Source organism: Phacochoerus africanus, chromosome 4 (genome assembly GCF_016906955.1).
Source record: "Phacochoerus africanus isolate WHEZ1 chromosome 4, ROS_Pafr_v1, whole genome shotgun sequence".
Classification (NCBI taxonomy): domain Eukaryota; kingdom Metazoa; phylum Chordata; class Mammalia; order Artiodactyla; family Suidae; genus Phacochoerus; species Phacochoerus africanus.
This window is the reverse complement of record NC_062547.1, coordinates 13,579,440-13,606,452: the sequence shown is the minus strand read 5'-3', so window position 1 is coordinate 13,606,452 and position 27,013 is coordinate 13,579,440. Positions and strand designations below refer to the sequence as shown.

General features: G+C 58.3%; 1 protein-coding gene across 2 annotated transcripts; it reads right to left on the bottom strand.

Moving 5' to 3' along the window:
- TNKS1BP1 (tankyrase 1 binding protein 1) lies at positions 1-26,559 on the bottom strand. Of its 2 annotated transcripts, none has more exons than XM_047775706.1 (12): positions 26,442-26,559; positions 23,486-23,593; positions 21,795-22,428; positions 19,979-20,048; positions 13,772-15,334; positions 9,680-11,802; positions 2,591-2,945; positions 2,227-2,377; positions 2,005-2,132; positions 1,166-1,323; positions 856-928; positions 1-438 (listed from the first exon to the last, which is right to left on the bottom strand). In XM_047775706.1, the coding sequence occupies exons 2-11, from the start codon at positions 23,577-23,579 to the stop codon at positions 868-870; spliced, it is 5,337 nt and encodes a 1,778-aa protein (XP_047631662.1). In that variant the 5' UTR covers positions 23,580-23,593; positions 26,442-26,559; the 3' UTR covers positions 1-438; positions 856-867. The 2 variants fall into 2 exon arrangements, with proteins under 2 accessions (XP_047631662.1, XP_047631663.1); XM_047775707.1 differs by lacking the exon at positions 26,442-26,559 and adding an exon at positions 23,904-24,044.
- Between the last annotated feature and the right edge of the window lie 454 nt (positions 26,560-27,013).

Genomic DNA, 27,013 nt, shown 5'->3' with positions numbered 1-27,013 from the left:
ACCAATTCCCAAAAAACTTTATTGTTTCAAGTGGCAAAATGTTTTCGGTCTCTGTGGGGCACCTGGCAGGGTGGAGGGAGACCTGGGGTGCGGCTGGGCTCGGCCCGTTACAAAAATCAAAGGCTCTTATAAAAAATGCTATAAACTGGTATCAAAAGAAAACCCAAGGAGGCTGGGGGAGGAAGCAGAGAGGGAGGCGGGAAGAGGGCGAGGGAGGGCGGGAGGGACCAAGACCTTGGACCACTAGGGGCGGGCTGGGAGGGGAGGTGTGGGGGAAGTTGGGAAGATGATACAAAGTGCATAACTGTGCCTCCCCAGACGCCCCTCAGAGGTGGAGGGGGCAGAGGCTGCAGCCTGGGGCATGGTGGGGCTCAGCCGTCTCCTCGCTGGGGACCCCACAGGGATGGGCACTGCCTGAGACTGCCAGATGGGAAGGACCTGCAACAGGAGGGAAGAGAAGAGGTGGGTGGAGACGCGGGGGCAGACAAGACACTTGGGCTCTGCCCGCCCCTCCCACCCAGGGGAGCCAGTGTGAAGAAGGCCCTGCTCAAGGACCTTGAACTTGGTGAGTGCCCCCAGGCGGCCCAGACTGGAAGGGCGGGAGGACCACACACGGGCCAGCTACAGGGACATCCTTGAGCCCAGGAAGGAAGTTGGGGATGGATGACCCCAAGTCAAGAGACCCACCAAGGCCCTGGAGCTCGGCCTCAGCTGTCTGCTACCAGCCTCACAGAGAAAGAGACGGAGAGCACAAGGCTGGAAGAGGGTCTGGGGCCTCCAGAGTTGTCCAGGGCGGGCCCTACTCGGCCCTGAACTTGCTCCCAGCCCCAGACAGGCCCAAGTCCACGTCCTTACCTCAGTGACTTCTCAGACCTTCTTCTTCTTCAACTTCAGGGCTTGCAGCCAGTTAGGCGATGATCCTTCTGACCTAGAAGGCAGAGGGCAAGGGTCAAAAGAGAGTCCTGGAGAGAGCAACACCCTTCTCACCGAAGAGGTGGCCTGGGACTTGGCTGCGGAGATCCGCACTCTGGCACCGACCGAACAGCGTTGATTTGGGGCATGTCAGCCACCTCAAAACCTCAGTTTTCCTCTCCTGTAAAGCAGGGTTTGCCTCTGGAGGCCAACACAGGGAGGCCGGTGCATGCCTGGTGCTCACGTCACCTACCCTGAGGATTTCTCTGGCTTGGGAGGTAACACGAGGGGCTTGCCCAGCCCCGGGACCTTGCAGGACTTGGAGCGATGGATCACGGACTCCTTCTGGCTCGACTTGCTCTCTGTCGGCTCCCCCTCATCAGCTGAGCGGTTCCGGGAGCGCAGCTTGGCCTGAGAGACGAGCCCAGGAGCAGACAGATGTCAGAGGGACAGACAGGAACACCCACAGAAGGCTGGGCTTCTCCCAAGGCCTTGCCATCCCCAGAACCAGGCTCAGACCCCTCCACGGTCCCTTTGCCCCATTGGGTGGGAAGTCGCTTAGAGATGCCCTGAGCCATGCCTGGCACACGGCAGGCCCTCGAAAAGACACTGCTGATTTGAATGCAGACTAATGAGGCTGGACAAAGCCTGTCGCGACTCCCCCCACCCCCTGGGGCCTCTTCGGGTTCTGTTCCCCCTGCCTGGAACGCCTCCCCACCGCCCCAGTCCCCACAGCCAACTCCTCTGTGCGCCTCAACGCTGTGATTAAATGCTTACATGAGGCCTTCCCCCATCTAACCCCCCCATCCTCACCATCCCACTGCCCTCAGCCCACCTCTTACCTATACCTCCCAGTGACACCTAAATTTCTCCCTTCACCAGAGCTAAAGACGGCTCATGTCCCCTGCCACCCCGTGAGGTTCTGGGACCTAAACACGCCTCGTTCTTCCCTCCATCCCACTTAACGCCCGGCACAGGGAGAGCAGAGTCAGTGGAAGCAGAAGAAAAAGGGGATCAGGATGGATGGAGAGAAGATGCGAGGTGGCTACTGGTCAGATGGCTGGATGTGTCTGCCACACGGTCAGATGGTACCTTCAGGGCTGACGGGCTCAGGCCAGGGAAGAGGTTGACCTTCAGCCCCTTGGTCATCCGCGTCCGGCGGTTCTGTGGCTCCTCCACCACCTCCTCATCTGAAGATGGCACCCTCGAAGCCCGCGGCTCTGCAAGAGCCCAGAGAGGGGCTCAGCCCGGACCTCCCCGCCCTACACCACCCCCAGATACGACAGGTGTCATCAAATGATACCCTGGCCCTACCTGTGGAGTCCTGGAAGAGCCTCGAGTCCGATTCTGCCGCCTCTGACAGACCCAGGGTCCCCCCGGGCCGGATGGCCGGGGCCCGGTGCCCACGCTTGCGCCCCAGGTTGGCACGGCTCCGATACATGGCACTGTCGAGGATCTCAGTGTCCTGCTCAAAACAATGACACCACCACTGCCATTGCCTTCCTGGACCTGCCCCGTCCCACGGGAGCCCCTCACAGCTGCAGGCTATAGCTTCATGCTTTCCGCCTCCCCAGTGAGACCGCTCCGGGCCACACAGACAGGGGAGGCCCCAGACATGAGGCTCAGACTCCACCCCCCATGACAGCCCACCCACAGCCCTGGGCTCCCCTCCACTGACCTCGATAAAGGAGAAATCCTGACTGGGGGAGCTGGTGGGCGGGCCCTGGGGGAGCTGCCTCGAGCCCTGCTCGCTCTGCCCGGCCGCAGCAGGGGCCCAGGTGCCATCCACCTCTTCTGTCCGGCTGGCTTCACCATCAGGCTGAGGCCTCCAGGAGGGCAGAGGGTCCCTGCCAGGCTCCAAAGACTCTCCCTGGTCAGCACCTGCTGTGGCCCCTTCCTCCTCCAACAGGTCCCTGGGGCCCGAGCCTGCCGACTCCCGACGGGCCGCTGCCTTGGAGCTGCTGGCAGCCAGCGTTGCCTCCAAGAGGGCCTGGGAGCCAGAGGGCGAGGAGCGGGCTGGGCATCCACCAAGGCTGCAAAGGAGACAGGCCAGAGGACAAGGTCACGGGGGGCTGCGTCTCCCTCCCCGAAGCCCCTTCACAGGGCACGTTCCCCACCTCCCCCTCTTTTTTCTTCTATTTCTTTTTGTCTTTTTTAGGGCGCATCTGTGGCATATGGAGGTTCCCAGGCTAGGGGTCAAACTGGAGCTGTAACTGCCAACCCACACCACAGCCACAGCAACTCAGGATCTGAGCCGCATCTGCGACCTACACCACAGCTCATGGCAACGCCAGATCCTTAACCCACTGAGTGGGGACAGGGATCGAACCTGTGTCCTCATGGATACTAGTCAGGTTCCTTACCTGCTGAGCCATGACAGGAACTCCTCTCCCTCTCCCTCTGTCCATGCTTTCCCCAGACTCCTTCAGGAAAAACTCCATCAGGGCCCCCACAACACAGCACAGAGGGCATGACCTGGGTCAGCCCGGAAGGTTCAAATCCTAGGTCCACTGCTTACTGTGACTTGGATGAGCCCCTTCACCTGGAAAAGCCTTGGTGTCTTCTAACTTTACAGAATCACCGGGGGAATGACGTGAACAACTAAAGCACCTAGCACAGGAGTTCCCCTCATAGCTCAATGGGTTAAGGACCCAACGCCGTCTCTGTGAGGATGGGAGTTCCATCCCTGGCCTCACTCAGTGGATTAAGGATCCGGTGTTACCACAAGCTGCTGTGTGGATGCCGCAGCTGCGGCTTGGATCCAGTGGTGCTGTGGCATAGGCCGGCAGCTGGGATTCGACCCCTAGTCTGGGAACTTCCATATGCTGCAGGTGCAGCCACAAAAAGAAAAAAAAATAGGGAGTTCCCGTTGTGGCTGAGTGGTAACAAACCCATGTCCATGAGGACGAGGGTTCAATCCCTGGCCTTGCTCAGTGGTTAAGGATCCAGCCTTGCCATGAGCTGTGGGGTAGGTTGCAGATGCAGCTCGGACCCCGCACTGCAAAGGCTGTGGCATAGGCCGGCAGCTGCAGCTCCAATTCAACCCCTGGCCTGGGAACTTCCATATGCCGCAGCTGTGGCCCTAAAAAACAAAATACAAAAAAGAAAAAAAGAAGGCACCTAGCACAGTCCTAGCACTCCGTATGTGCACTATAAATATTACATTATTATTACTGCTGCCATCCCTGTTGTTGATGCTGTCAGTGTGTCCCTCCCAGGGGCACCTGACTGGGTGGTCACTCTCCTTGGGATGAGCTAGGTACTGGCCCACCTGCCCATCTGGCCTCTTCAGCCCCCACCCTCCACGTCATCCCTCCCTGTGCCCTAGGCTCACAGAACACCCGGCCCTCACAGACGGCTGTGTATGTGGACAAGCTGTTCTCTCCTGGAAAGCTCCCCACCCCCTTCCACTCGCTCTCCCTGCAGTTCAATTCCTCTTCTGAAGCCGGCCTGCTCCCCTCCCCCAGCCACACCCTCCTCAGCCCTGCAAGCCCTGGGTTCTGCCTGTACCAGCCCCTGCCATGGAATCCATGGTTCTAGGTCCCCACTGCCCGTCTGTGAGCAGCTCAAGGGCAAAGACGGGGTCCCCGTGGCCTCTGTGCCCCCAGCACTTGGCCCAGACCCCAGGCAGGAGGGAGACTAAGCAAATGTTTGCCGAGAAAACGAGAGGCTGGGTCACCTTGCACCTCAATGCCACGTCTGCGTCTTCTGCCCGCGGCTCCCTCAAAACACGACACAAACACACCATGCACACCACACACTCGCTAGCTCTCGTACCTCACATGAGGAGCTTGCATGTTGTCCAGCGGACCCCCTGAAATACACAGACACACCTGCACACACGCACGGCACGTCTCCTGCAAGGAAGTGTGCATGGCTCATCTGACTCCCTGACACATGCCTGGTACGCACGCCCACCATGAGCACAGCAGAGCCACACACACACACACACACACACACACGCACCGTGTACATGAGCGTGGGAAAGGAGAGCAGGGCAGTGCCAGGAAGCCAGGCCATGAGTTCCTGGGACTGGAGCGGGAGAGAGGCAGTTGAGTCAGTAAGAGGCCGGAAATGGGGAGGGCTGGAGCAAGTGTGTGTCAGTCTGTCCTTCCACAAGCTGCTGACAGATGGAAATTAAAGCAGTGTGGGGAGGGAGGGAAGAGGCAGAGGCAGCAGCAGAAGAGCAGCAAGGCAGCAGAATCAGGAGCAGCAGCCTGGATGGGGGCCAAGGCCAGCTCACCCTGCTGCTTAAAATCAGGGAGGCCGGGCAGGGAAGGGGCGGCGGCACCCCACCCAGCCTGAGGAGGCCCTGCCCAAAGCTTCTCCCAAGGGCGAGGCTGAGAGGAAGCTGAGGGCAGGTCCAGAGAGCTAAGGGGGTGTGAAAGAGCAGACGGGGCGGATGGAAAGATCCACTTCCAGAGCGAGACCTGGCCTGGCCATGTGGCAGAGGGCAGTGGAGGAGCACAGCGGGCTCTAGGGGTGGCCATGGGGTCAGGGAGGGAAGCGCGGTGCAGACCTGTCCAACCACCACCCCCACCTCGCCCATCTCCCCATCCTGGAGAAGCTTCCTACCTCGAAGGTTCCAGAATACCTATCATCTGTGCCTCTCCCCCGTAGGGAAGCAGGTCAGGAACCTGTCCTGGGCACTGCCCCCTCCAGTACAGATACGACTGCACCCCAGGCCCATGACCTTGGCAAAGTGACTTATCCACTCTGAGCCTCAGTTTCTTCATCTGTAAAATGGGGAGAATACAAATACCTACACGGTGCTGGGTTTGCTGGCAGAAATGGGTGCCCCTGATGAATTTTTAGGATAATCATGGTCACCCTGAACACAGGCTCCCAGCCCAAAGACCTGTCTCATCGTATACCGTGTCAACCACTCACTCATCTGGACTTCGAGGATCCTGAGGGCTGGGACGCTATCCAACCCCACCCCGCCACTGCCACTCCAGGTACGAACATGGGTGGCATGGAGCAGAGCCAAAAAAAAAAAAAAAAAATCAGTTTCCTGGTGTTCGAGGCTCCAAGACCCAAAATGAGAGCGGTCAGGACTGAAGCTGGAGTGATGTGTCCAAAGGGGGGAGCAGCTGACCTTGACCCAGAGGGATGGCCACAGGGCTGGGGCCCAAGGGAATGTGAAGGAAGCCACATTCACAAATTGTGGGGCCTTGAGAAAGTCACACTGCCTCTCTGGGCCTCGATTTCCCCACCCATGGAATTAAGGAGTGGCCTCAGGACCCTCAGTTTCCCCACCCACGGAATGAAGGAGCCGGCCTCAGCTGACATTTTGTGAAGACCCCCTCCCCCCAAATGGCTGGGATGCTTCTGCATTGAGGAGGCAGGTGCGGGGGGAGGTGCAGGGGCAAAAGATGACCAGGAGGCCAGGGAGAGGACAGTGCAGTGTAACAGCTCTCAGGGGGACCCATGAGTGCCACTCCCACCAAGACAAGGTGGTCCAGACATGGGGCAGGGGGCGGTGGGCGGGGGGAGCTCTCCCCCCACTCTCCCCGACGCCACTCTTGTCCCTGTTCTGTAAGACACCAGTTTGGCCAATGACCACCAGCAGGGGAAGCTCTGTCCCACACAGGACAATGATGAAAATGTCCCCCAGGGCCTCATTGTTTCATTTTGTTTCTGGCCTTGTCCACAGCACGTGGAAGTTCCCAGGCCAGGGATTGAACCTGCGCCACAGCAGCAGCCCAAGCTATCACAGTGGCAACATCAGCTCCTTGACCCACTGCGGCCACAAGAGAACGCCTCCCAGGGCCTCACTTTCTGGATAGCTCACATCCATCCCACGTTTGCAAAACAGACACAAAAACCAGTGGGCAGCGTCTGGTCAGTGATGAGCACGTGCCAGGTAGGTTTCTACCACGCCCTGTGTATGAACTTCGAGCCCAACAGCCCCGTGGGTGTCGGGCGTCAGTTACTCCCAGTTACAAACTCAACAGAGGAAGCCTGAGCAGAGAAGGAACTTGCTGAAGGTCACAGAGGTGGTGGCAGAATCAGGACCCAAACCTGGCAGACAGGCCCAGAACCAACCGGCTCTGAGTCGTCCTCAAGGACTTCTCGTTACCAGAACCTCCAAATTTTCCTGTAAAGAGCAGCTCTCCAGAGTGTAGAATTTCCCTAAGTCAGATGCTCAGAGAACCAGGCATTTGGATATCAGTCAAATAAGCTCCAGAGGCATCATGTTAGAGAAAGGCAAATAGGTTTCCTTACTCCTGTGCTTTCGAGGGCGAATATCCAAACTCCCCAGGTCTCCCAAATGCCTGCTGAGGATACAGTGTTTTCCAAACATATAACACAGCCAGGAAAACCCAAGTGTTTTAAAGGTGTGATGGAGACCAAGCTTCGGAGGGCTGAGCGTTGAAGACTCCCCGCCTCTCTGAGGATAACCTCCCCTCCCCAACCCAGTCCCCCAGCCAGCCTCTCCCTCCATCCTCAAGAAGAGGAGATGTGGGAGTTCCCGTCGTGGCTCAGCAGCAACAAATTCAATGAGTATCCATGAGGACTTGGGTTTGATCCCTGGCCTCGCTCAGTGGGTTAAGACAAAAAAAAAAAAAAAAAAAGTAAGGGGAGACATTCTTGCTTTCCCCTCTCGAGGGCCACCCCAACCTTCAGGGAAAGGTAGAGGCTGCGGGTCCCGCTGCTTGGTAGTCTAAAAGTCTTTTTTTTTTTTTTTTAGCTTTTTTGGGCCGAACCTACAACATATGGGGCTAGGGATCGAATCGGAGCTGCAGCTGTCGGCCTACAGCACAGCCACAGCAATGCCAGATCTGAGCCGCGTCTTCAACCTACATCACAGCTCACGGCAATGCTGAATCCTTAACCCCGTGACAGAGGCCACGGACAGAACCCTCATCCTCATGGACCCTAGTCGGGGTCACTGAGGCACAAAGAGAACTCCTCCGAGAGCCTTGAAGGCATTTAAGATACAAAAGTTAGAGAGGCGCTGCTGACTCTGTGACTTTAAGCAGGTCACATCACTTCTCGACCTGCAAACTGGAGATGATACGATCCCCTCTCCTGCTTCACAGGGCTGGTGTGAAGATCAGGGGGATGAGGTGGGCAGCCAAGCGCCAGGGACCATGGAGCGCTGAGAGTGCCAGGAAGAGGAACCACGGGGAGCTCACACCCTCCCCCACTGGGAAGGTTAAAGCTCAGACTAGTTTGGCACATTGTACAGGACCCCCAGGAGCCTCTGGCCTCCTGGTCCCGTGCACTCACCTCCTTCCCTGAGGACTTCACCTCCACCCACACTGCTCCATCTCCCCGTCAGCAGCCTGAGCCCCCAAACACTCCTGGGGGCACCATCCTGGCCTCAGGCTCTGCCCGCCTTCCCTGTCCCTCCTTCTTCTCAACCCCAGATGCCTCTTCGCCCTTCGTGGTCCCTCCTGCCCTCCTCCTGCTATCAGCAGGTGCTTCCACCTATAACACAGCTCCCACCCAACACCCCTGGCCCCTGCCTTCTCCCTCTCAGGCCGATACAAAGCTCCAGGGTTGAAAAATTTCAGGTCAAACTTGCTACTCCGTCAAGAGAATGAAACCCCATCTCAGTGGATGAAAATGGTCGCGAAATAGATGCAATGCCTTTTTAGCACCCTTACCAGGTGCGAAATCACCTCAGTTGCTTTTAGAACAGAAAAATCTCGGAGACAGACCGGGATTGGCTCATACAACTACTGGTTTGGGGTTTTTTTGGAAAAGCTCTTTTCCAACAACTCTGTGCATAGAGGCCAAGTCATGGGGCCAGGTGCCAGGTTTCAATGACCTTCGGGTTCTTAAATGGATGCTCTTTAGGCAGGTAGCACCGAGGTCCTAACCGCTGCAAGAAATGAGTGCCACTGCCCGCTCCACCCTGACCTGGAGTGCTCAGACCAGAAGATGAGCAGGGTTCCTTCCCCGGCCTATGAAAGCATCATCTGCTCTGCTTCCAGAGCACCTAAGGCTTTAGGACAGAGAGGCCCAGGGAACAGCCCCCAGAAACCGTCTAAAGACAAGACATGGGCCACTTCCTTCAACACACTCACAATACAAAGTCACCAAGGAAGCCTAAAGCATGAGTTGCAAAAGTCACACCTCAAACATCCCATTGATCACTTTTTTTTTTGGTCTTTTGTCCTTTTAGGGCCGCACCCTTGGCATATGGAGGTGCCCAGGCTAGGGGTCCAATCGGAGCTGTAGCCGCTGGCCTATGCTAGAGACACAGCAACGTGGGATCCGAGCTACATCTGCAACCTACACCACAGCTCATGGCAACGTTGGACCCTCAACCCACTGAGCAACCTCATGGTTCCTAGTTGGATTCGTTAACCACTAAGCCATGACGGGAACTCCCTTTGATCACTCTGAAAAGGAACTCACCTATGGATCATAGTTCAATCCTTTAAAAAAAAAGGAGTTCCCATTGTGGCTCAGTGGGTTAAGAACCCAACTAGTATCCACGAGGATGGTTCAATCTCTGGCCTTGCTCAGTGGCTTAAGGATCTGGCATTGCTGCAAGCTGCACTGTAGGTCACAGATGCGGCTGGGATCCTGCATAGGTGTGGCTGTGGCTGAAGCACTAGCCGGGGAACTTCCACATGGTGTGGGTGCAGCCCTAAAAAAAAAAAAAAAAAGATGCAAGTAAAAAATCACCTCAGTTTTCCAAACCACTGCCAGCCCTTGGGAGAAAGCAGTTTCTATCCCCCTTAGAAGGGGTGCAGTTTGGGGACAGCCGGCACACCTCCCCTCCCACCTTGGGATGGCACCCCCTTACCTGGCTCGAAAGCCGGGGGATTCCCCTACATCCATTTCGTGGTCTTCAGGGCAGGTCTCCACGGAAGGCAAGGTGTGGTCTTGGCGCTGGGTCTCTGGCCCACTTGTCTCACCAACTCCCAGCTCCCTGGCCCCTGAGGGCTCTCTGGCGTCCAGGCCAGGGGACGAGACGCCAGTGTTCCTCAGGCCTGGTTCCGGGGACTGGCTGACCTCCCCCACCCCATGCTCTCTGGCTTCACTAGGTGCACCCGGGCTCTCGGCATCCTGGAGCTCCGCGTCCTGAGTCCAGTCCATCTGCCCCACTCCGCATCCACGCGGCCCCTGAGAACCCTCAGACTCGAAGTCACGGGGCACCTCCAAATTCCTCAGGCCCAGACTGTCACCCCAGTGCCCCTGGCCCGCCCCGAGCTCCCTGTCTCTCAGCCCCAAGTCAGGTGTCCAGTTGGCCTGACCCACCCCACGGTCCCTGGATTTCAGGAACTCTCCCGCCTCCACACCTGACCAGTCGGTCTGTCCCACGCCACTCTCTCTAGCGTGGCCGTGGCCTCCTACCTCCCCTGCAGCGGCCAGATCTCTGCCCCTCACCCCGACCTCCGAAGTCCAGTCCTTCTCCCCAAATCCAGTTCCCCTGGGCTCCTCAGACCCTCCTGTCTCCAGACGGCCAGCCGGCTCCACATCTTTCAAGCCCAGGTTGTCTGCCCAGCCCATCTGTCCCACGGCATCCTGCCTGCCTTCACTCGAGCCCCCAGAACCCACACAGCTGGACACGTCCAAGTTCCTAAGGCCCAGCTGGTCACTCCAGTCCATGGTCCCAGCCAAGGTCTCCGTAGGAGGAACAAAGGGGCCGCCTCCCATCTCGCAGGAAGGGCTCAGGCCAGCACCGCTCGCTCTGTCATTGCCAATGATGCCAAACTGAAGGCTCCTCTCGGCAGCCTCCATAGAGAAGTCGCTGCTCCACTCTGGCGGCCTCGGGCTGAAGGCCACCTCTGGCTGGGGGACAACACCGAGGCTGAAGTCGCTGGCCCAGCCTCGCTGCCCCACTCCCCTGTCTTCCTGGTGAGCATCGCCGGGGCTCAGGTCCCCTGCCTGCTGCCTTCCCCGCAGCCCTCCAACCTCCTGGCTGGCACCACCGCCTTGCCAGCTGCTCCGGTCTCTCTGTCCCAGGGCCCCATCCTGCGACTGGGGGCTGCTGGGGCCGAACAAGCCCCCAGTCTCGGTCTTTTCAGGCCAGCCTGCATCTCTGCTGGCCTCACCCGGGCTGTCTCTGCCTCTCAGAAGCTTCTTCTCAAACTCCTCGTCCTGCTGTTGGGCTTCCTCGGGGCTGAAGCCAACACTCAGGACTCTCGTTCCGCAGCTTCTGTCCTGGGAGCCAAGGGCCTCGGGGCTGCCCCTGCCACCGTAGCTCCCCATCCAAGCGCTCTTTCCGAAATCCTGGTCCAGCTGCTCTGCACGGTGTCCGCTGTAGACGCTCAGGGAAGAATCGCTCTTCCCAAACTCCTGGTCCTGCTGGTCTGCGTCCTGGCTGCTGTACCCCCCAAGCTGGTCCTTCTTCCCCGGTTTCTGGCTCTGCTCGTCTTCATCCCGGCGGGTGTAAGCACCCAGACAATCCCTCTTCCCAAATTCCCAGTCCTGAAGGCCCATGTCTCGGCTGCTGCAAGTACCCAGAGAATCTCTCTTCCTGAATTCCTGGTCCTGGAGTGCCACATCCCGGCTGCAGTAGGAGCCCTGGGAATCCCTCTTTCTGAACTCCCAGGCCTGGACGTCCACCTCCTGGCCCTGCGGAGTGCCTGGCTGGGCTGGCTTTCCAATCTCCCAGTCCTGGCCCATGAGCCCTCCTGGGGCAGACGCTCCACTCCCATCTGGGTGGCTGACCTGCATCTCCTCCTGGCCGATGCCACATCTGCTGGCCCACTCCCTAGAGCTCCCCTCCCCCACTCCCTGCCCACACTGGCTGGTCCAGTCCCTCTCTCTGAGGCCCAGGTCCCCTCTAGGGCTTGTACTCCCAAGGCTATAGTCCTGAGAAGTGTCTTGGGACCAGCTGGAAGGACTGAACTGGCTGGGATGTGGGTCTGCTGCAATCCCAAATTCACTCTGCAGATCCTTCTGGGCCCATCCAAGGAGTCCCTGGGAATCAGGAAAAAAAGAGAGAGAGAGAGAGACAAAAAAATGATGCTTAGAGTCAATCAAGGCGGGAATCAATCCAAAATGAGAATCAGCACTGCCTAGTGCTCAAGAGCTCCACCTTGGCTCCAGAAAGTCTGGGTTTGGATCCCAGCTGTGTGACCCTGGACAAATCACTTAACCACTCTGGGCCTCAGGGTCCTCATCCTTAAATGAGGCCAATTCCTACAGCATGGGGTGGTATATGAGGATGTACCATAAAAAAGAAAACCATTTAAGCCAAGTACTCAGCATAGCACCTGGCATGCCACGGCCACTCAATTGATGACCCCGTGGTCATGTTTACAGCCCTTGGGCAACACTTGGCTAACCACCAGGAGAAAGGCTGCCTGGCGGAGTGGGCTTCACAGGGGAGTGGGGGTATACTTTAAGCTAGAAGAGATCAAGGCCCAAAGCCCCTCCATCACTTCTTTCCAAGGCAAAATTCCACCCCCACCCCCAACCCTTCTGGCCCCGGGTGAGTTCCCAGCCCCTTCCTCCCTAGGAAAGCACCTTCCTGCCTAGGCCTCCCCAGGAGGCAGAAAGCACAGCCTCCTCCGGCACAGGGGAAAGACCCAACCAGGGCTCCCATGCACCCCACCCCACACTCCCTGACTCACTCCTGTGGGCGGGGGAGCCCTGGGCTCAGGGCTACGGAGCCGGCCAGCCTCATCCCGCAGCGCCGCGTTGGCCAGCAGCCTCTCCAAGACAGACATGCTGGACTCCCTGTCCCCATGCCGGGCCATGGTCCCTGCCTCCTGCCCCCTGCCCGCCTCGGGCTACTGGGTGCGGCGGGTGCCTGGACAGGGCTGGGCCGCTCCCCTCGCCCGGACCTGTCCGACGGCTCTGGCTCTGGCTCCACTCGCCCTGGCCCTGCTCCCTTCAGAGCAGCTGCAGTTCAGGCAGCCCCGCCCAGAAGCCAGTTGAGTCACCCACATCCCGGGACAGACACACCTACTGCAGGAGCCAGCCCGGTCTTAACTCCTTCCTGCTCCTCCTCCCCACCTCCCCCGCCTCCCCCCACCAGGCCCCCTGGCTCCTCCTTCCTTCCAGCCCCACCCCTACCCGCTCAGGCTGGATTTGAAAAATACCGTTTCAAAAGCCACCTGGACCCCAGCCCTGTGATTCCCAGGCAGCCTGGTAGGAGAAAGGGTGCTGGCCCTGGAACTGGAGCTCTGTGCCTGGCCCAGCCACCAACCTGCTGGATAACCTTGCACAAGCCTCTGCCTCCTCTGGGCCTCAGTGGCGTGTTTACAGAGGCAAGTCTGAGCTCAACAGTAACTACTTTCATAAAAGCCGAGACTCGCCAGCACTCATGATGAGCCAGGCGCTGTTCTTAGTACTTTACAGGTACTACAGCTTGTTTAGTTCTCGCCATTACCACAAGGTAGAGCTCCCCATTTTACAGATGCAAAAACCGAGGCACAGGTGGAAAAGACCCATGGTCAAGGTCACACGTGGACAAAGTGCTGAGCCAGGAGATGGAGGCAGGCGGTCTGGTTCCAGGGCCCACGATCTAACTGGTAGCTACGCTGGTGCCCTTCAAAACACCACTCGGAATAATAGACTGAACACTCAGTATGTGCCAAGCACTGCACCCAGCACTTTCCACATCTATCTTCCCCACAATACAAGCCTAAGAGGAACATGTCAGCATGAAAGGTCTCAGAAGCGCAGAGGCTCGGGTATCTTCCCAAAACCCCTCAGCGGGTGGATCTGACTTCTGATATGCACTCGACTAAACTCTAAGCACCATGCCGTACCCTCTGCTCCACCAGCCAACAGCACAGCTCTGAGGGTCCTGTCCATAGGTGCCTTGCTCACGGCTGGATCCCAAGCTCTTGACACATGAAATCCATGTTGAAAGAAGGAAGCTCTCCCATGCCCTGGCTTCCATCCCGAGCCCCGTCCCCACCCCGTGCCCTGTCCTCACCTCAGAGCAGGCACCTGGGGTCTGTGCATCCTTCCGCTCGGATCCGGCTCCCCGCCTTGCACCTCCTGCACTGGGTGGTGGTGAAGCCAGGAGGTCATCCAGCCAGCGGGAGCTGCTCTCAGGGCCTGCAGGCTCAGGGGACACCCTACAGGGGTCTTGAACCTCTGTCCTGGGTTGGGTGGTCTCAGCCCGGGCCAGGGTCATGGCCCCCTCCTTGGCAGGCAGCGCCTGCCCAGGGTCAGGGGTGTCGACAAAGAGGACACAGGGCTGGTCAGGGGGTGCCGGATGCTGCTGCCCCAGGATTGGCTCCAGGACGGGTAGGGCAGCCTCCCTGGTGGCCAGAGGGAGTGGGGATTCCTGTCCAGCCAGGAGCTCGGGTTCCTCGTACCTCTCCTCTGCCTGCAGCAACACTGGTCCAGGTGGGTCCCCTGCTATTGACAGGGGCTCAAGGGGACCACTTGGGGACTGGGGATGGCTCTCCTCATCGCCCTTTTGAGTTGAGGAGATGCCCAGATCATCTACCTGCGCCCAAGAACCAGGCCTTCCTGGGCCCTCTGGAGCTGCTTGTGCCCCTGGCCCCTCTGGAGCTGCTTGTGCCCCTGGCCCCTCTGGAGCTACTGGCATCCCTGGCCCCTCTGGAGCTGCTGGCGCCCCTGGCCCCTCTGGAGCTGCTGGCGCCCCTGGCCCCTCTGGAGCTGCTGGCGCCCCTGGCCCCTCTGGAGCTGCTAGAGCCCCTGGACCTTGCAGGTACAATCCCTCCTCCCTGCTGGACCCACCCCAGTTGTCAGCCTCCACAGCATCCACAGCCACAGCTGCAGATGCAGCCGCAGCCTCAGCGGCCTCAGAGGCTTCAGTGATAGGGGAAGGGGGCGGGGAGTCCAGCCGCCACACCCCCAGACCTGAGGGTCGTGTTGGGAAGGTCCACTCAAAGGACTGTGACAAGCTCCAGTTGGACTCGGTCCCACTCCCAAAGGGACGGTCCAGGGCCGACTGGCTCCCCTGGGTCTGGGGCAGGGCAGCCAGCGAGCCCCCCAGCTTCTCCTGGTCTTGGCCAGGGGGCCGGAGCACACCTTCGGAAAATCGGCGATGAGCCAGGGTGACTGGACGGACAGCCGCATCACCAGTGGCCGCCACTTCCCCAGATGGAAACGTCCGAGGGAGGTTCAGCAACTCTCCACCCTCTGTCAGGGGCTGGGGCGAGGCGGCTGGGGGCTGCTCTGAGCTGTGGTGCCCCAAGACCTCCGGAAGGAGAGGGCTGCCAGGTCTGGGGGCCTCTGGGGGTTCCACAACAGGGAGCCCCAGACTAGGTAGGTGGCAGGAGCCCTCATCAGGCGGGGCCATGGTTGGGGATGCTGGAGTCTTGGGGAGGCAGGGAGAAGCCCCGGGAACCCCAGGGCTCTGGGGTTCTGGAAGCTGTGAGTGGTGAGGAGAACTCTTATCAGGTGAGTAAAGGTGGGGAGACGTGAGGGCTGGGCCTGAGGCTTCCGGGCCGAAGGCTGGGGCGGCAGAGTCTCCATTCTCCAAGGTGGGGCCTGGACTTAAGGGGACCAGAGGCTTGGAAACCTGCGAGAGAAAGGTGAAGAGCCATCACTCACAGCTCAGCAGCCAATCCCAAGGGCCCAGGTTGTGGCTGCCTCATCCTCTCGCTCCACAGGAGAAACCAGGGCTCCGAGGCACAGCCCCTCAGAACAGCAGCAAGAGGCTCCCAAATGACCTTGACTTAGGGTGTCTGGGATTCTTAGGGTTCACAGACCCCCTCCTTCTGGCCCCTTCCCCACAAAATGCACATCGTCTTGTTCACTGAGCATCACTCACGGCACTCCAGGTGGTTCAAACCCTCCCACTCACCCACCCCAAAGCTCTTCCAAGGACCTCCCAAAGGCCCATGGTTCATGGATCAAGAACCCTGGCTTTATAAAGGGAAAAGGCAAACTGGGAACCTGGCCGTCCGTGTGTGCAGAGGTTTGGCCTCAGAGCGGGGCTCCAGGCCAGCTCCCAGGAGCAGCTATGGGGGAGGCATGGAGCTTTCCACCCTGCTCTGGGCATCCACAGGTCCCAGCTCCACCCAAGGAGGTAGGCAGCCTTGGCATGCAGGCAAAAGGCTCCGGGGGACCTGAAGCACCTGGCCTGGAGCCACCCTCTCTTTTAAGCCATACGCCCTCCTGTCACGCTAAGCCCCAGCTTCCCCATCTGCACCCTGAAGCTGGTGGCCACAACGTTAGGTAAGGTTTGAATAAGATTCATGCACACGGCCTCTCGGGATTGGACTCAGGGGAAGAATGGATGCTGTGGGGCACTGGGACCACCAGCACCAGGCATTCCACCCCTCCCCTTGGCCTGTCCCCAGGCAGTGAAGTGAGTCTTGCTTTATCTGACCTCTGCCCCCTGCCCCAGGTCACGCTGGTCCTGTTCCCTCTCCAGTGGGGCCGTTTCTCCCACACCATCACTGCTGGGTCTGTGCACAGGGAGCCATCCTGCCTCCTTCTTGAGGCCAACTTCCATCCCCTCCACCTTCCAACAAATCTCTGGGCTGGTTTATTTATTTATTTATGTATTTATTTATTTATTTATTTATTTTAGGGCCACACCCATGGCATATGGACGTTCCCAGGCTAGGGGTCGAATCTGAACTGCAGCTAAGGCCTACACCACAGCCACAGCAATACCAGATCTGAGCCGAATCTGTGACCCACACAGCAGCTCACAGCAACACTGGATCCTTAACCCACTGAGCAAGGTCAGAGAGTGAAACCACATCCTCCTGGATACTAGTCGGGTGCTTAACCCAGCAATTTAGAGAACTCCTAAATCTCTGGTTTTAAAGCTCATGCCCACAGCAGAAATTAACACATCTTTGCAAATCAGCTACACCTCCGTAAAGCTTGTGCCCTTAAACTCCACCATCCAGAATCCCTCCTGTCTGAGCCCCATAGAGACCCCTCCTTCCTTCAAAAGCAAAGCTCCTGGATCACTGCAACCCTCCCCACCACCACCCCTTGTAATGGGCAGCGATTCCAACAGCCACAGTCGCCCTGTCCGGCACCCTAGCTCTGCTTCTTGACCTGTTTCCCCGATTACTTTGCGATCCAGCTCTCCCAGAGTCATACCCCTGACTGCTGCCCCTCCACAGTCTCATCCTCTTTTTTTTTTTTGTCTTTTTAGGCCCGCACGCATGGCATATGCTAGGCTAGGGGTCCAATCGGAGCCGTAGCTGCTGGCCTGCACCACAGCTCACGGCAATGCTGGATCCTTAACCCACTGAGCAAGGCCGGGGATCAAACATACGTCCTCATGGAAACTAGTCAGGTTCATTAACCACTGAGCCGAGACCGGAATTCCCAAGAGCCTCATTCAAAATGAGTGTCGCTCGCCCACTCCCACCTCCATCTGTCCAGCTCCCTCTGTCCATCTCCTCACTGCCCTTAACTCCTTCAGCCCCTCTGAGAAGCACAACCACTAACCCTCCTTCCTTCTCCCCAGCCCCCAGCCCCCTCCTGCCCCCCCTTCTCTCTTTACCGCCACCCAAGTCCCTTTTTTACACGGCTCACTGAACTCCCTCCCTCACCCGACTGTTCAATCTGTTTACACACAGCTCCTCACAGCCTCAAAGCTGCACCCGGGCAGGCGGCCTGGACATGGCTGCAGAAAAGCATGCAACCGGGAGGGCTGGGTCCCCCTTCAGCTGTGCCACCCCTGCCCTTAGGCGGGCCCGAGAGCCAGAGCGGCCCAGCCAACCCGCCGCCCCTTCCATGCGCCCCCAGCCTCCCAGGCAACGCTTTCCCATCTGGTCTCCTCGAGCTTCCACACCTCCTCCCGGCCTCTCTCAGCCCACGGCCTTGTGGTCCTTCCCTGAGCAACGTCAGCAGAGGACACCCGCACCCCCCACCCACAGCCCTGCGCCTGCACGGGAGCCCAGGCGCTCTGCTCCCTGCCAGAACCAGCCTTGCTCACAGCTAAGGCCAACCCTCCCCTCTCTGTCCTGCATCACTGATTTTTTTCCTTCTGTCCTGGATCATTTCCATCAGCAAACTGCTCTCCTTTTTTCAGTCTTAAAAAAAAAACAACACCCAGTGCTGTCGACCCCACCCTTCTCCCTTTTTCTTAGACACGTGCTCTCCGTTCGGTGTCTGTCGCCTCTCGCCCATTCTCTGCAGAACCCCCTCCATACAGGCTTCTTTCCTCACCTTGCCACCCCACGGCTCAAGGTCACCCAGGACCTCCTGCAGCTAAAGCCCATTCTCGGGGCTCACCTGCCATGCCTCACGGGCAGTGTTTGACCACTGGTCCTGGAAGCTACTCATTCTTTGGCCTCCAGCGCCCCATGCTGGCCGCTCCTTCCTGCTTCTTCCAGGTTCCTCTGTGAGGCCTCCGTCCTATGCCACACCCACTCCCTTGGTGAGTGCAGGGGTCTTTATCACCCTCTGTACACTGACAGGTCCCTGGCACTCCAGATGCAAAGAGGCCACTGCCCACTTGACGTTTCCTGGATGTCTATGAGGCATCCCCAAGTCAACAAATCCAGAAGCAAGCTCCTCCGATTTCCCCCATCCTGCTTCACCATAAAGTCCCCTTCTCAGTAAAGGGTACACTTCCAATCGCTCAGGCCAGAAGCCCTGGCATCATCCTTAATTCTGCACACACTCTCTCCTCCTATCAATCTACTTGCAAATGCACCCACCTCACCTTCAGATTCTAGCCAGAGTCCACGCCTGCTCACCCCCTCTACCCCCAGCTACCTCCAGGGTCCATGCCACCATCATCTCTCACTTGAGTTACCCCAAAGCCCTGCCTGGCCCCTGCTGCTGCTGCCCTCAACTCCCAGCAACCAAGAGGGAAAGGGGACCTTTTACAACCAGGCCAGCAGAGGTCACTCCTCTCCTCCAATCCCTCAAAGGCTTTGCCCCTCAAGCAAGCCAAGGTCCTCCCAGTGGCAGGAACCTTGTGCCATTGGCCTATCCCCTCTGGGAACTGGTCCTCGCTACAGCCCAACGCCTTCTCTCTCACTGCAATGCAGACATCCCAGCTCCTGTGCCGAGAAGGTACCAAGTCCTTTGTACTTGCTGTTCCCTCTGCCAAGAACACTGTTCCCCAAATACCCACACGGTTCACTCCCTCACCCTCTCTACAGTAAGACCTTTTGCAACCACCCTCACTCCAAGCCCTCCAGGCGCCCCCAGAGCCTGTCTGACACACCGCACACTATGGATCTGCTGGTTCACAGGGACGGCTGTGTGGGTACCTGCCTCCCCGCGTTAGAAGGTCAGCTCACTGCCCAGAGAGCAAGGGCAGTGGGTGTTTTGTTCTCTGCTGTTTCCCCAGCCCCCGGGTCACAGGAGAGGCTCAGAAAATACTTCTGGATGGACAAATGAACAGAGCCGGGTCGTGGAGTTCCATTTGTGGCACAGTGGTTAACGAATCCAACTAGGAACCATGAGGTCGTGGGTTCGATCCCTGGCCTCGATCAGTGGGTTAACAAGCTGGCGTTGTCGTGAGCTGTGGTGTAGGTCACAGACACGGCTCAGATCTGGCACTGCTATGGCTCTGGCTTAGGCGATTGGACCCCTAGCCTGGGAACCTCCATATGCCGTGGGAGCGGCCCTAGAAAAAACAAAAAACAAACAACAAAAAATAGAGCCAGGTCGCCCCCATAGGGCAGACAGGACAGCCTCTGACTAGCAAAGGGCACCCTTTGTATTATTTACCCAGGAAAACAAGGCGACCATCCTCTGCCTCCACTGTGGGGGCCAGGGGGTGCCAACAGTAACAGGAAACCCCAAAGAAAGGACTCCTCCTCTCTTCTGAACCCTGAGAAGGTGGTCCAGGCGGTCAGACCCTTCAGATCCTGCCTCAGCCCTGAGTAGTTACTTAACCTTTGTAAGCCCTGGTGTCAACCTTTCCTGTGGGACCAACTCGCTAGAGTTAGCACAGGGATTAAGTCAGTCAGCATTCCTGGGATGCGCCCAGCACACAGTAGGCAGTCAATGACAGTTGTCATGGAAACGATAAGCAGCTTCGGGGCCTGAGCCACACTTAGCCATAGTGGCCTGGGAGTTGAGAAATCTGCGTCCTGGGACCAGCCCTTGGGCAAGTCACCTCCTCCCCGCCTCTGTTTCCCCATCTGAACAGCGAAGTGGCACAGATGATCTCAGATGACCCTTCCAACTCTAAAATTCCATGATTCTGACTCAAAATAGGAGGATAACTCACGTCAGTAGGTGGCTCAGAGCTGGCTGGCGCAGCCAGGTCCCCATTGAAGGCCAGGTCTGAAGGGGAGTTCCTGCGAGGGAGAAAGAGGGGAAATGGAGGCAAAGAATGGAGAAGTCCCATCTGTCCCCCCTCCGTCGGCCACAGGCATTTACTACTGTGCCCTGCTGGGAACCACGGGGGACAGAGACGCTGTGCACTTTCCGCAGAGAAAGTGCCCCGGAGACAGGGCCTGATCCCCATCTGCCCATCAAGGGTTAACTTCCCCCAGCTCCTTGGGGAAAAGCATCCAGCTTGCCCAGACCCCTCCATGCGCCCCCCTCCCCAAGACAACTCCTCCTTCCTTCAGCCTGTAAGGGGTTAATGTTCTCCTGCAGCCAGGGCGAGTGCTGCAGCTGGTCCTGCTGCCCTGCCAATACTTCTTGAGGAATTACAGAGGGGAGGGAGAGGGGGGAAGAGGGAAGAGTGATTTTCCAAGTTGAAGCTGCTCTTCTTAAGCTGGGCTTGGAGCAAGGGAGAGGGGACAAGGAAGGGCGGAACCCTGCCCGGACAGGGTGTGACCTCCTGGGAGCCCAGGCCTGGGACAAAGACTTGATAGGACACCCTGCCCTCCAGTCACTTTCAGGTGAGAAAAGGGAAGGGCTGGTGGCCAGGGCTGAGCTGCCCAGGGTAGGGCAGGGGTCTGAGCCAGCAGCTCAACGCAGGCCACAGCAGCCCTGCCCTCATAGCAGCAAGAGTGGGAGGGGGCCCATGGGCCCAGGGGAGCCACCAAGGGCCCAGGGGCCAATTGGGCCTCGAGCTGGCTCTCACTGCCTGAGGATGGCCGCTGTGTAGCTGAGACCGCTGGGCCTCTTCCCCCAGGGCTCAGCCTTCTTCATATCTGCAACAGTCTCCAACCTAGCTGTACCTTCTGTGCATGGATGTAGCTGGCCCAACATCAAGGTGTGTTCATGACTCATCTCTCCCATCAGACTCTCCCACACAGCCAGACAGTGCCCTCCTCAAACTAACACATGCAGGCACGCACGCACGCATGCATGCACACACGGGCACGCGCACACACCCCAGCAGGTCAGCGCACACACTGGAATCAAACAGATCTGAATCCAAACCCCAGCTCTGTCCTTCACTTGCTAAGGGACCATGGGGGTCACTCTTGAGCCTCAGTTTCCTCCTCTCTCAAAAGGGTCTCATGATGGAAAATAATATTTTAAAAAGAAAGTAAAAAAAATAATCGTAAATGGGAATTCCTGTTGTGGCTCAGAAGGGTTAAGAACCCGACTAGAGTCCACGAGGTAAGGGTTCGATCCCTGGCCTTGCTCAGTGCATTAAAAGATCTGGTGCTGCCACGAGCTGCGGTGTAGGTTGTAGACATGGCTCAGATCCCGAGTTGCAGTGGCTGTGGTGTAGGCTGGCAGCTGCAGCTCTGATTCAACCCCTAGTCTGGGAACTTCCATATGTCACAGATGCAGCAGCCCTTAAAAGAAAAAAAATACAAATCTTTAATGATATATAAATTAATTAAATAAAATAGGTCTAACATCCCCTTCACGAAACAGCCTAGCTGTGTACTGAGTGAGGTCGAGCTTGGCTCTCGACATAAAAAAATTAAAAATAAACTTCCATACTGTACATTTGAACTCTGCTACAAACATACACCAACCTGGTAAAGAAAACTATCATTGTAAAAAGACACAGTAATCATTACACTGCCGGAGAAATGTCCGCCCGCACTCACTGCACAACTAACCTAAGAGGGAGGACCCCCGTCCCAGGTGGGGCCGCCACTCACTTCTCCCTCCAGCCTCCCACCCCTCACCTTTCCTCAGGGGTCTTGCTGGGCTCTCCGGGGCACTCAGCGGGAGGCTTTGCTGGCCCCTCCTGGGACTGTTCCCTAGAGAGGGTCCTGCCATCCGCCTCCCTGGGACCTGGGGCCACACCATACGTCCTGGAGCCGTATCTTGAGCTGCCGTCTTGGTTAAAGGTGAGGCGGGAACCCCAGAGGCGGTCGGGGCTGGCCGGGACCTCCTTCCTCGGCTGTTCCATCTTGGCCAGGATCTCCTCCACGGTGGTGGCCGCAAAGCGCTCTGAGGCTGGACGGAAGGGGGCAGGCGCCTTGCGCACACCCGCTGGGGCCGCACATCGAGCCGGTGGCGTCAAGGGGGGCATCTCTTCTTTAGCAGGCTCTTCTTTCCCGGGCTCCCGGGTGGCCTCCCCTCCAGTAGAGGCCTCAGCCGTAGGTCTGGGTCCAAAGGGAAGGGGACGCTTGCTGCCACCATAGGGCTGGGGGCCCGCCAGCATGTTCATCTTCCGGGCAGAAGGCAGTTCAGCCAGAGGACCCCGGGGGGGCCGAGGCCCAACAGGCACCAGCAGGCTGGGCTTGGCGGGCAGGGCTGGCTTGGCGGGCAGGGCCCGGGGTTTGGGCTTGACAGGGGGTTTGGCTCGAGGGTCACCTACCGAAAGGAAAGGGTTGGTTGGGAGGATATCAGAAGAACAGGCAGCAGAACTTCGTCTCCCACCCTACACACTCGGTGTGTGCGCATCTTTCTAAGTACAAGTCAAATGTCACCTCTTCCACGAGGCCCTCCGTGATTTTCCATACACATCCCAGAAACATCTTCTCCCATCTCCTAATTCCCAACATGTTTAGTCCATCCCCCTTATAAACTGAAACGCTTTAAGCCTGGCACCTATTTCTCCCTGTACCCACTTCACACGTGGTAAACACTCTTATCAAATGAATGAATAAATGAGCAAATGAGCTAATAAATGAACACCTGCCCGTCCATATCAAGGAGCCAGCCCACCACCTGGGCAGTCTTGTCCTTTCCTTTCACATGACTACCAGCCATAAGAAACTTTCCCAGCTCAGCTTCCCTACTCTGCCTCCAGGCTGTGCCCTCCCCCAGTGCACACCCAGGCCACCTTCCCACTGTCATCCAGTGTGCAATCAGGAATGCAAACTTACTATTGACTTAAGCCAAACAGAAGTAAATCTGCTACAGGGAAAAAAAAAAAAAAATCCAGGAGCAGAAACCTACCTTCTATATAAGGCATTCCAATGCCAAAGAAAAGACCTTGAATTACTCATGGCCACGGCCCTTCTAATAGAATCCTTTATCACCCACTCATTCGGCTCAGCGCAAGAAAGGCGTCTAGACAGGGAGCCAGGAGGCTTGGGTTCACACCCATCGGCGCATGGCATTTTCCCTCCAGGCCTCAGTTTCCTCCTCTGTCAAACGCCGGAAGGGCCCACCTCACCGTGACAGTTGGTACGCTCTCATCTGCTGGAGAGCTATGATCTCAAACAGTTCTGAAGGGTCTCAACAGGAGCTGAGAACCTTTCAAACTCATCCCACACATCCTCAGACCTCCTTCTGCCTTCACGCCCACCCTAACAGAGTCATCAGCCGCCCAAGACACAGTAGGGGTCCAAGCCTCAGCCACTCTCACCTTGGCCACTCCCACCCTCCTCCCAGCCACCCCGCTCCACCCTGCACCCATAGGTACCTGGCTCAGAGCCAGCAGATCCCAGCTCCTCCTCCGTCTCCCGGGGCGGTGGGGAAGCCATGGCTGTGCCTTCCCTGAGAGCAGACACTTTCATCACATGCAGCAGACCTGCATGGGAATCGGGAAGGGGTGTGAGCTGGGGTGGCTGAAGACCCAGGGAGAGAGAGAGAGAGAGAGTAAAAGGGCTGGGCGTTGGCAGTAGGCTCAGCGAGGGAAGTCTGGCAGAGGAAAAGTGTGGGACAGGAAGAGGGAACTCAGGAGGGGGTTGGGGGAGGTCAAGGAAGGCCCCTGGCAGCCACATCCCCCACTCTTCCCAGATCACTCTCCAGCTCCTGCCTCCTAACCCTAAAGTCCTGGAGCTTCAGGGAGCCACCCACTGCTCCCTCCTCCGGCCAGCTCTCTAAGGCACCCCACTCACCACTCCCAAGGCACCCCCTTGGGTCCGGTGGCCCCCCCTCGAGGTATCTACGCAGGGGCCGAGCAAGAGGTCCACAAAGTCTGAAGTGTCTCCGTGAATCACCTCATGGGAGACGGGGAAAAAACCTGCTCCTCCCCAACCTGGGGCTCCGCCCCACTGCCTGCCAGCCTGCCTGCCTCCCCCCTTCCTGCTCCCCCTCCTTCTCTCCCTCCCTCCTGCAGCTGGGAGTGGTTCCGTCTCCCCCTTCTCTCCCCCTCCTCCTTCCATATCCTTGCCCCACTCCCGCCTCCCTCAGAGCTGTCTCATCCAAACACGGAAAAATAAGGAATCAAAAGTAAACATCTGGAATACATTTTTTTCTTTAATTTCTCAATCGCTTTGGCTTCAGCTTGGAATTTGATGAGGTAAAGTCAGGGCCTAGTCCTGTTGCCATAGCAATGGCCTCCCACTGGATTTCCAAGGCCTCGCCAAGAGGAAGGAGGAGCCGGCCCGGGCCTGGGCCGGGAGAATGGGACAGGGCTTGAGAACATCCGGGGGGCGGGGTGGCTTGGGGGAGAACTCCCTGGGGTTCCTCCTCCTAGGACAGCCACAGTGGGAAGAGCCACAGCCTATGAAAAGGTGATCTGTGGGCATCACTCACCAGCCTAGGCTTGACCTGAGGGGTCTGCAGGGAGGCTGAAGGAGAAATTGTAAACCAAGCGACACAGCCCTATGTTAGGAGCCAAATGGGTGCCCCTCCTGAGACGCCGGTAACAGGAGCTTCGGATCTGCTAGACCAGGATTCAAATGCTGGGTGGATCTACCGCTTTCCAGCTCTGTGACCTTAAGCATGTTGTTACCGCTTTAAGCCTCAGTTTCCCTATGTGAACGATGCAGTTACTGAGACTATTAAGAAGCTTTATATGAGATGATGCACGTAACTGCTGAGCACAATGCCCAACTCACACGTAAATGCTCAGTAAATGTTGGCCACTATTGGTGTGATTCCATTCAGTGTCACCAATGAGCCAAAAGCCTTGGTAACCACCTCCTCTTCCCAGCATTCCAGACCATACCTTCTCTCCCACAGGCCCCAGTCATATCACCTGTTCTTCAGACACTCCACCACCTTCTCAGTTCCTGTCCTGGTTCCTGAAGCACCAAGGCCCCCCCCCATCCCCGGGCAGTGGGAACCACCTTCCCCAAAGTCACCCCACTCCAGCTGGTATGGAAGAGAGCACCAAATCCCAAGAAGGGACCTCAAGTGCCCAAGCTTTGCAAAACCCACCTGCCTCTCACTTCTGACCCTGCCTCAGCTTGTTTTGAAAATGAGAGGGGACAGGGAAGGGGTAGAGAGAAACCCATGGGGGTCAATCCCCCGGAGCAGGATGCTCCCTGTGGGTGGGTGGGTAACCCTGCAGAGCCTGTCCAAGCGGGCACGGAGGAGAGGCACATGACAGAAAAAATAAAATAAAATAAAATAAACACGAAACTGTTTCCTTGTCCTTGAACATGTTACCAGGGACATGGTGTGGGTGGTGAGAAATGGAGACAAATTGGTCCTAAACCAAGACACCCTTTCAGCTGGGGTCCTAATGGGCACCTCAGCGGTGTGACCCGCGGCAGCAAGGAAGCAGGGTTAGCCTTCCCCAAAGGAAGAGGGGGTCGCGGCAGCCCAGAGGCCCCAGCCCGGAAACCCAGGTGACCAAGGCCAGAGCCAAGGGCTGTAAACTCACAGCAGCTCTGAGCACTCCCCACCTTCAGCAGTCAGGAGGAGACTAGCTGACCCCCGGGAGCACAGGCCTCCAGAAAGGCAGTGGGGGAGGCCAAGCAGCTCGAGCCCCGGGGCAGAGGCCCAGAGAAGCATCGCCGAAGGCGGGGTCACCCCTATGGACCCTGGGATCTCCAGCGGATCTGGGGCCAGAGAGGTCGGCAGGGACAGCCTATGAACTGCTGGAAGAGGGAGGGCCAACGGGAAGACGGAACAGCCCGGGGCGAGGGGCCGTTTGGAGGGGCCCAGTGGGGAGCTCTGGACACAGAGGGGCCGGCAGCAGCCGGAGAGGAGGAGGAGGAACAGGGTGGAGGAGGAGGCGGTGGCGGCAGAAGCGGAGGACCTGTGCGCGGGATGTGAAGCAGCCGGCGAACAGACTGGCGACGCGGACTGGGTGGGGGCGGACTGGGGTGGCTGGGGGCGTGCCGAGGGAGCCGGGGGAGGGGGCTAGCCAGGCCCCGGGAAAAGAGAGGGCGGGGGTCCCTCAAGTAGCTCCGCCCGCCCCCGGCTCCGCCTCAAGCCCTCGCCCCCTCCCCCCTTTCTTCTGGCTCGGCCAGCACGAGCGCCAGACCGTGCACCCTCTGCCCCCGCGCACACGCGCCAGCTCCCCTGTGTCCCCCGCCTCCCACGCGCCCCCCGGCCCCTGCAAACTTTCCTAGTGATCCCCCCTTCCATCTCAACCGAGGTCCCGACTGGAAAGCGCCCACTCCTTCCATGCCTTTCCCCGCTGCCACCACTCCCGAACCCCGCCCCCTCCTTCACCCTCCTGCCCGCCCCCGCGCACTCACGCGCTCCCCCGGGATCCGGCTCCGCTCGGCTCCGGCTCGGTGCCCCAATGCCAGTCTCAGCCGCCGCTACCGCCGCTGCTGCCGCCGTCACCGCGGGACCAAGCCAGTGCGAGCCTTGGCGGGGCCCCGCCCCTAGCTCCACCCACGCCCACGCCCCCAAGGCGCCTCATGAATATCCATGAGCCGGTGAGAACCAGGAGTGGATAGACCCTACAGAACTCGCCAGATCGTATGCAAATAGACGCAGCCCAGGTACTCAATTATTCATGAGCCTTGCAAATGAGGGGCCCGCCCCAGGTTCAGACCCCGGCGAAACTGACGCAATTCAACACAGCTAAAGAGCGCTCGGGCAAAATGGCAACCGAGACGACTGCCTAGAGAGGAGACTGCTTTAGGACTGCCCAATCCTCAGGCCCAGCCTCCTTGTACTGATTGCAGCACCATAGAGTCACGGTTAGAAAGAAGGTAACCGTTGGCGGACTGGAAAGGCTTCCTGTGGCAAAACACCTGAGAGCCTCCGCAACGTGGCCACTCCACGTGTATAATTCCAGGTTTAGAACCACCACGGGGAT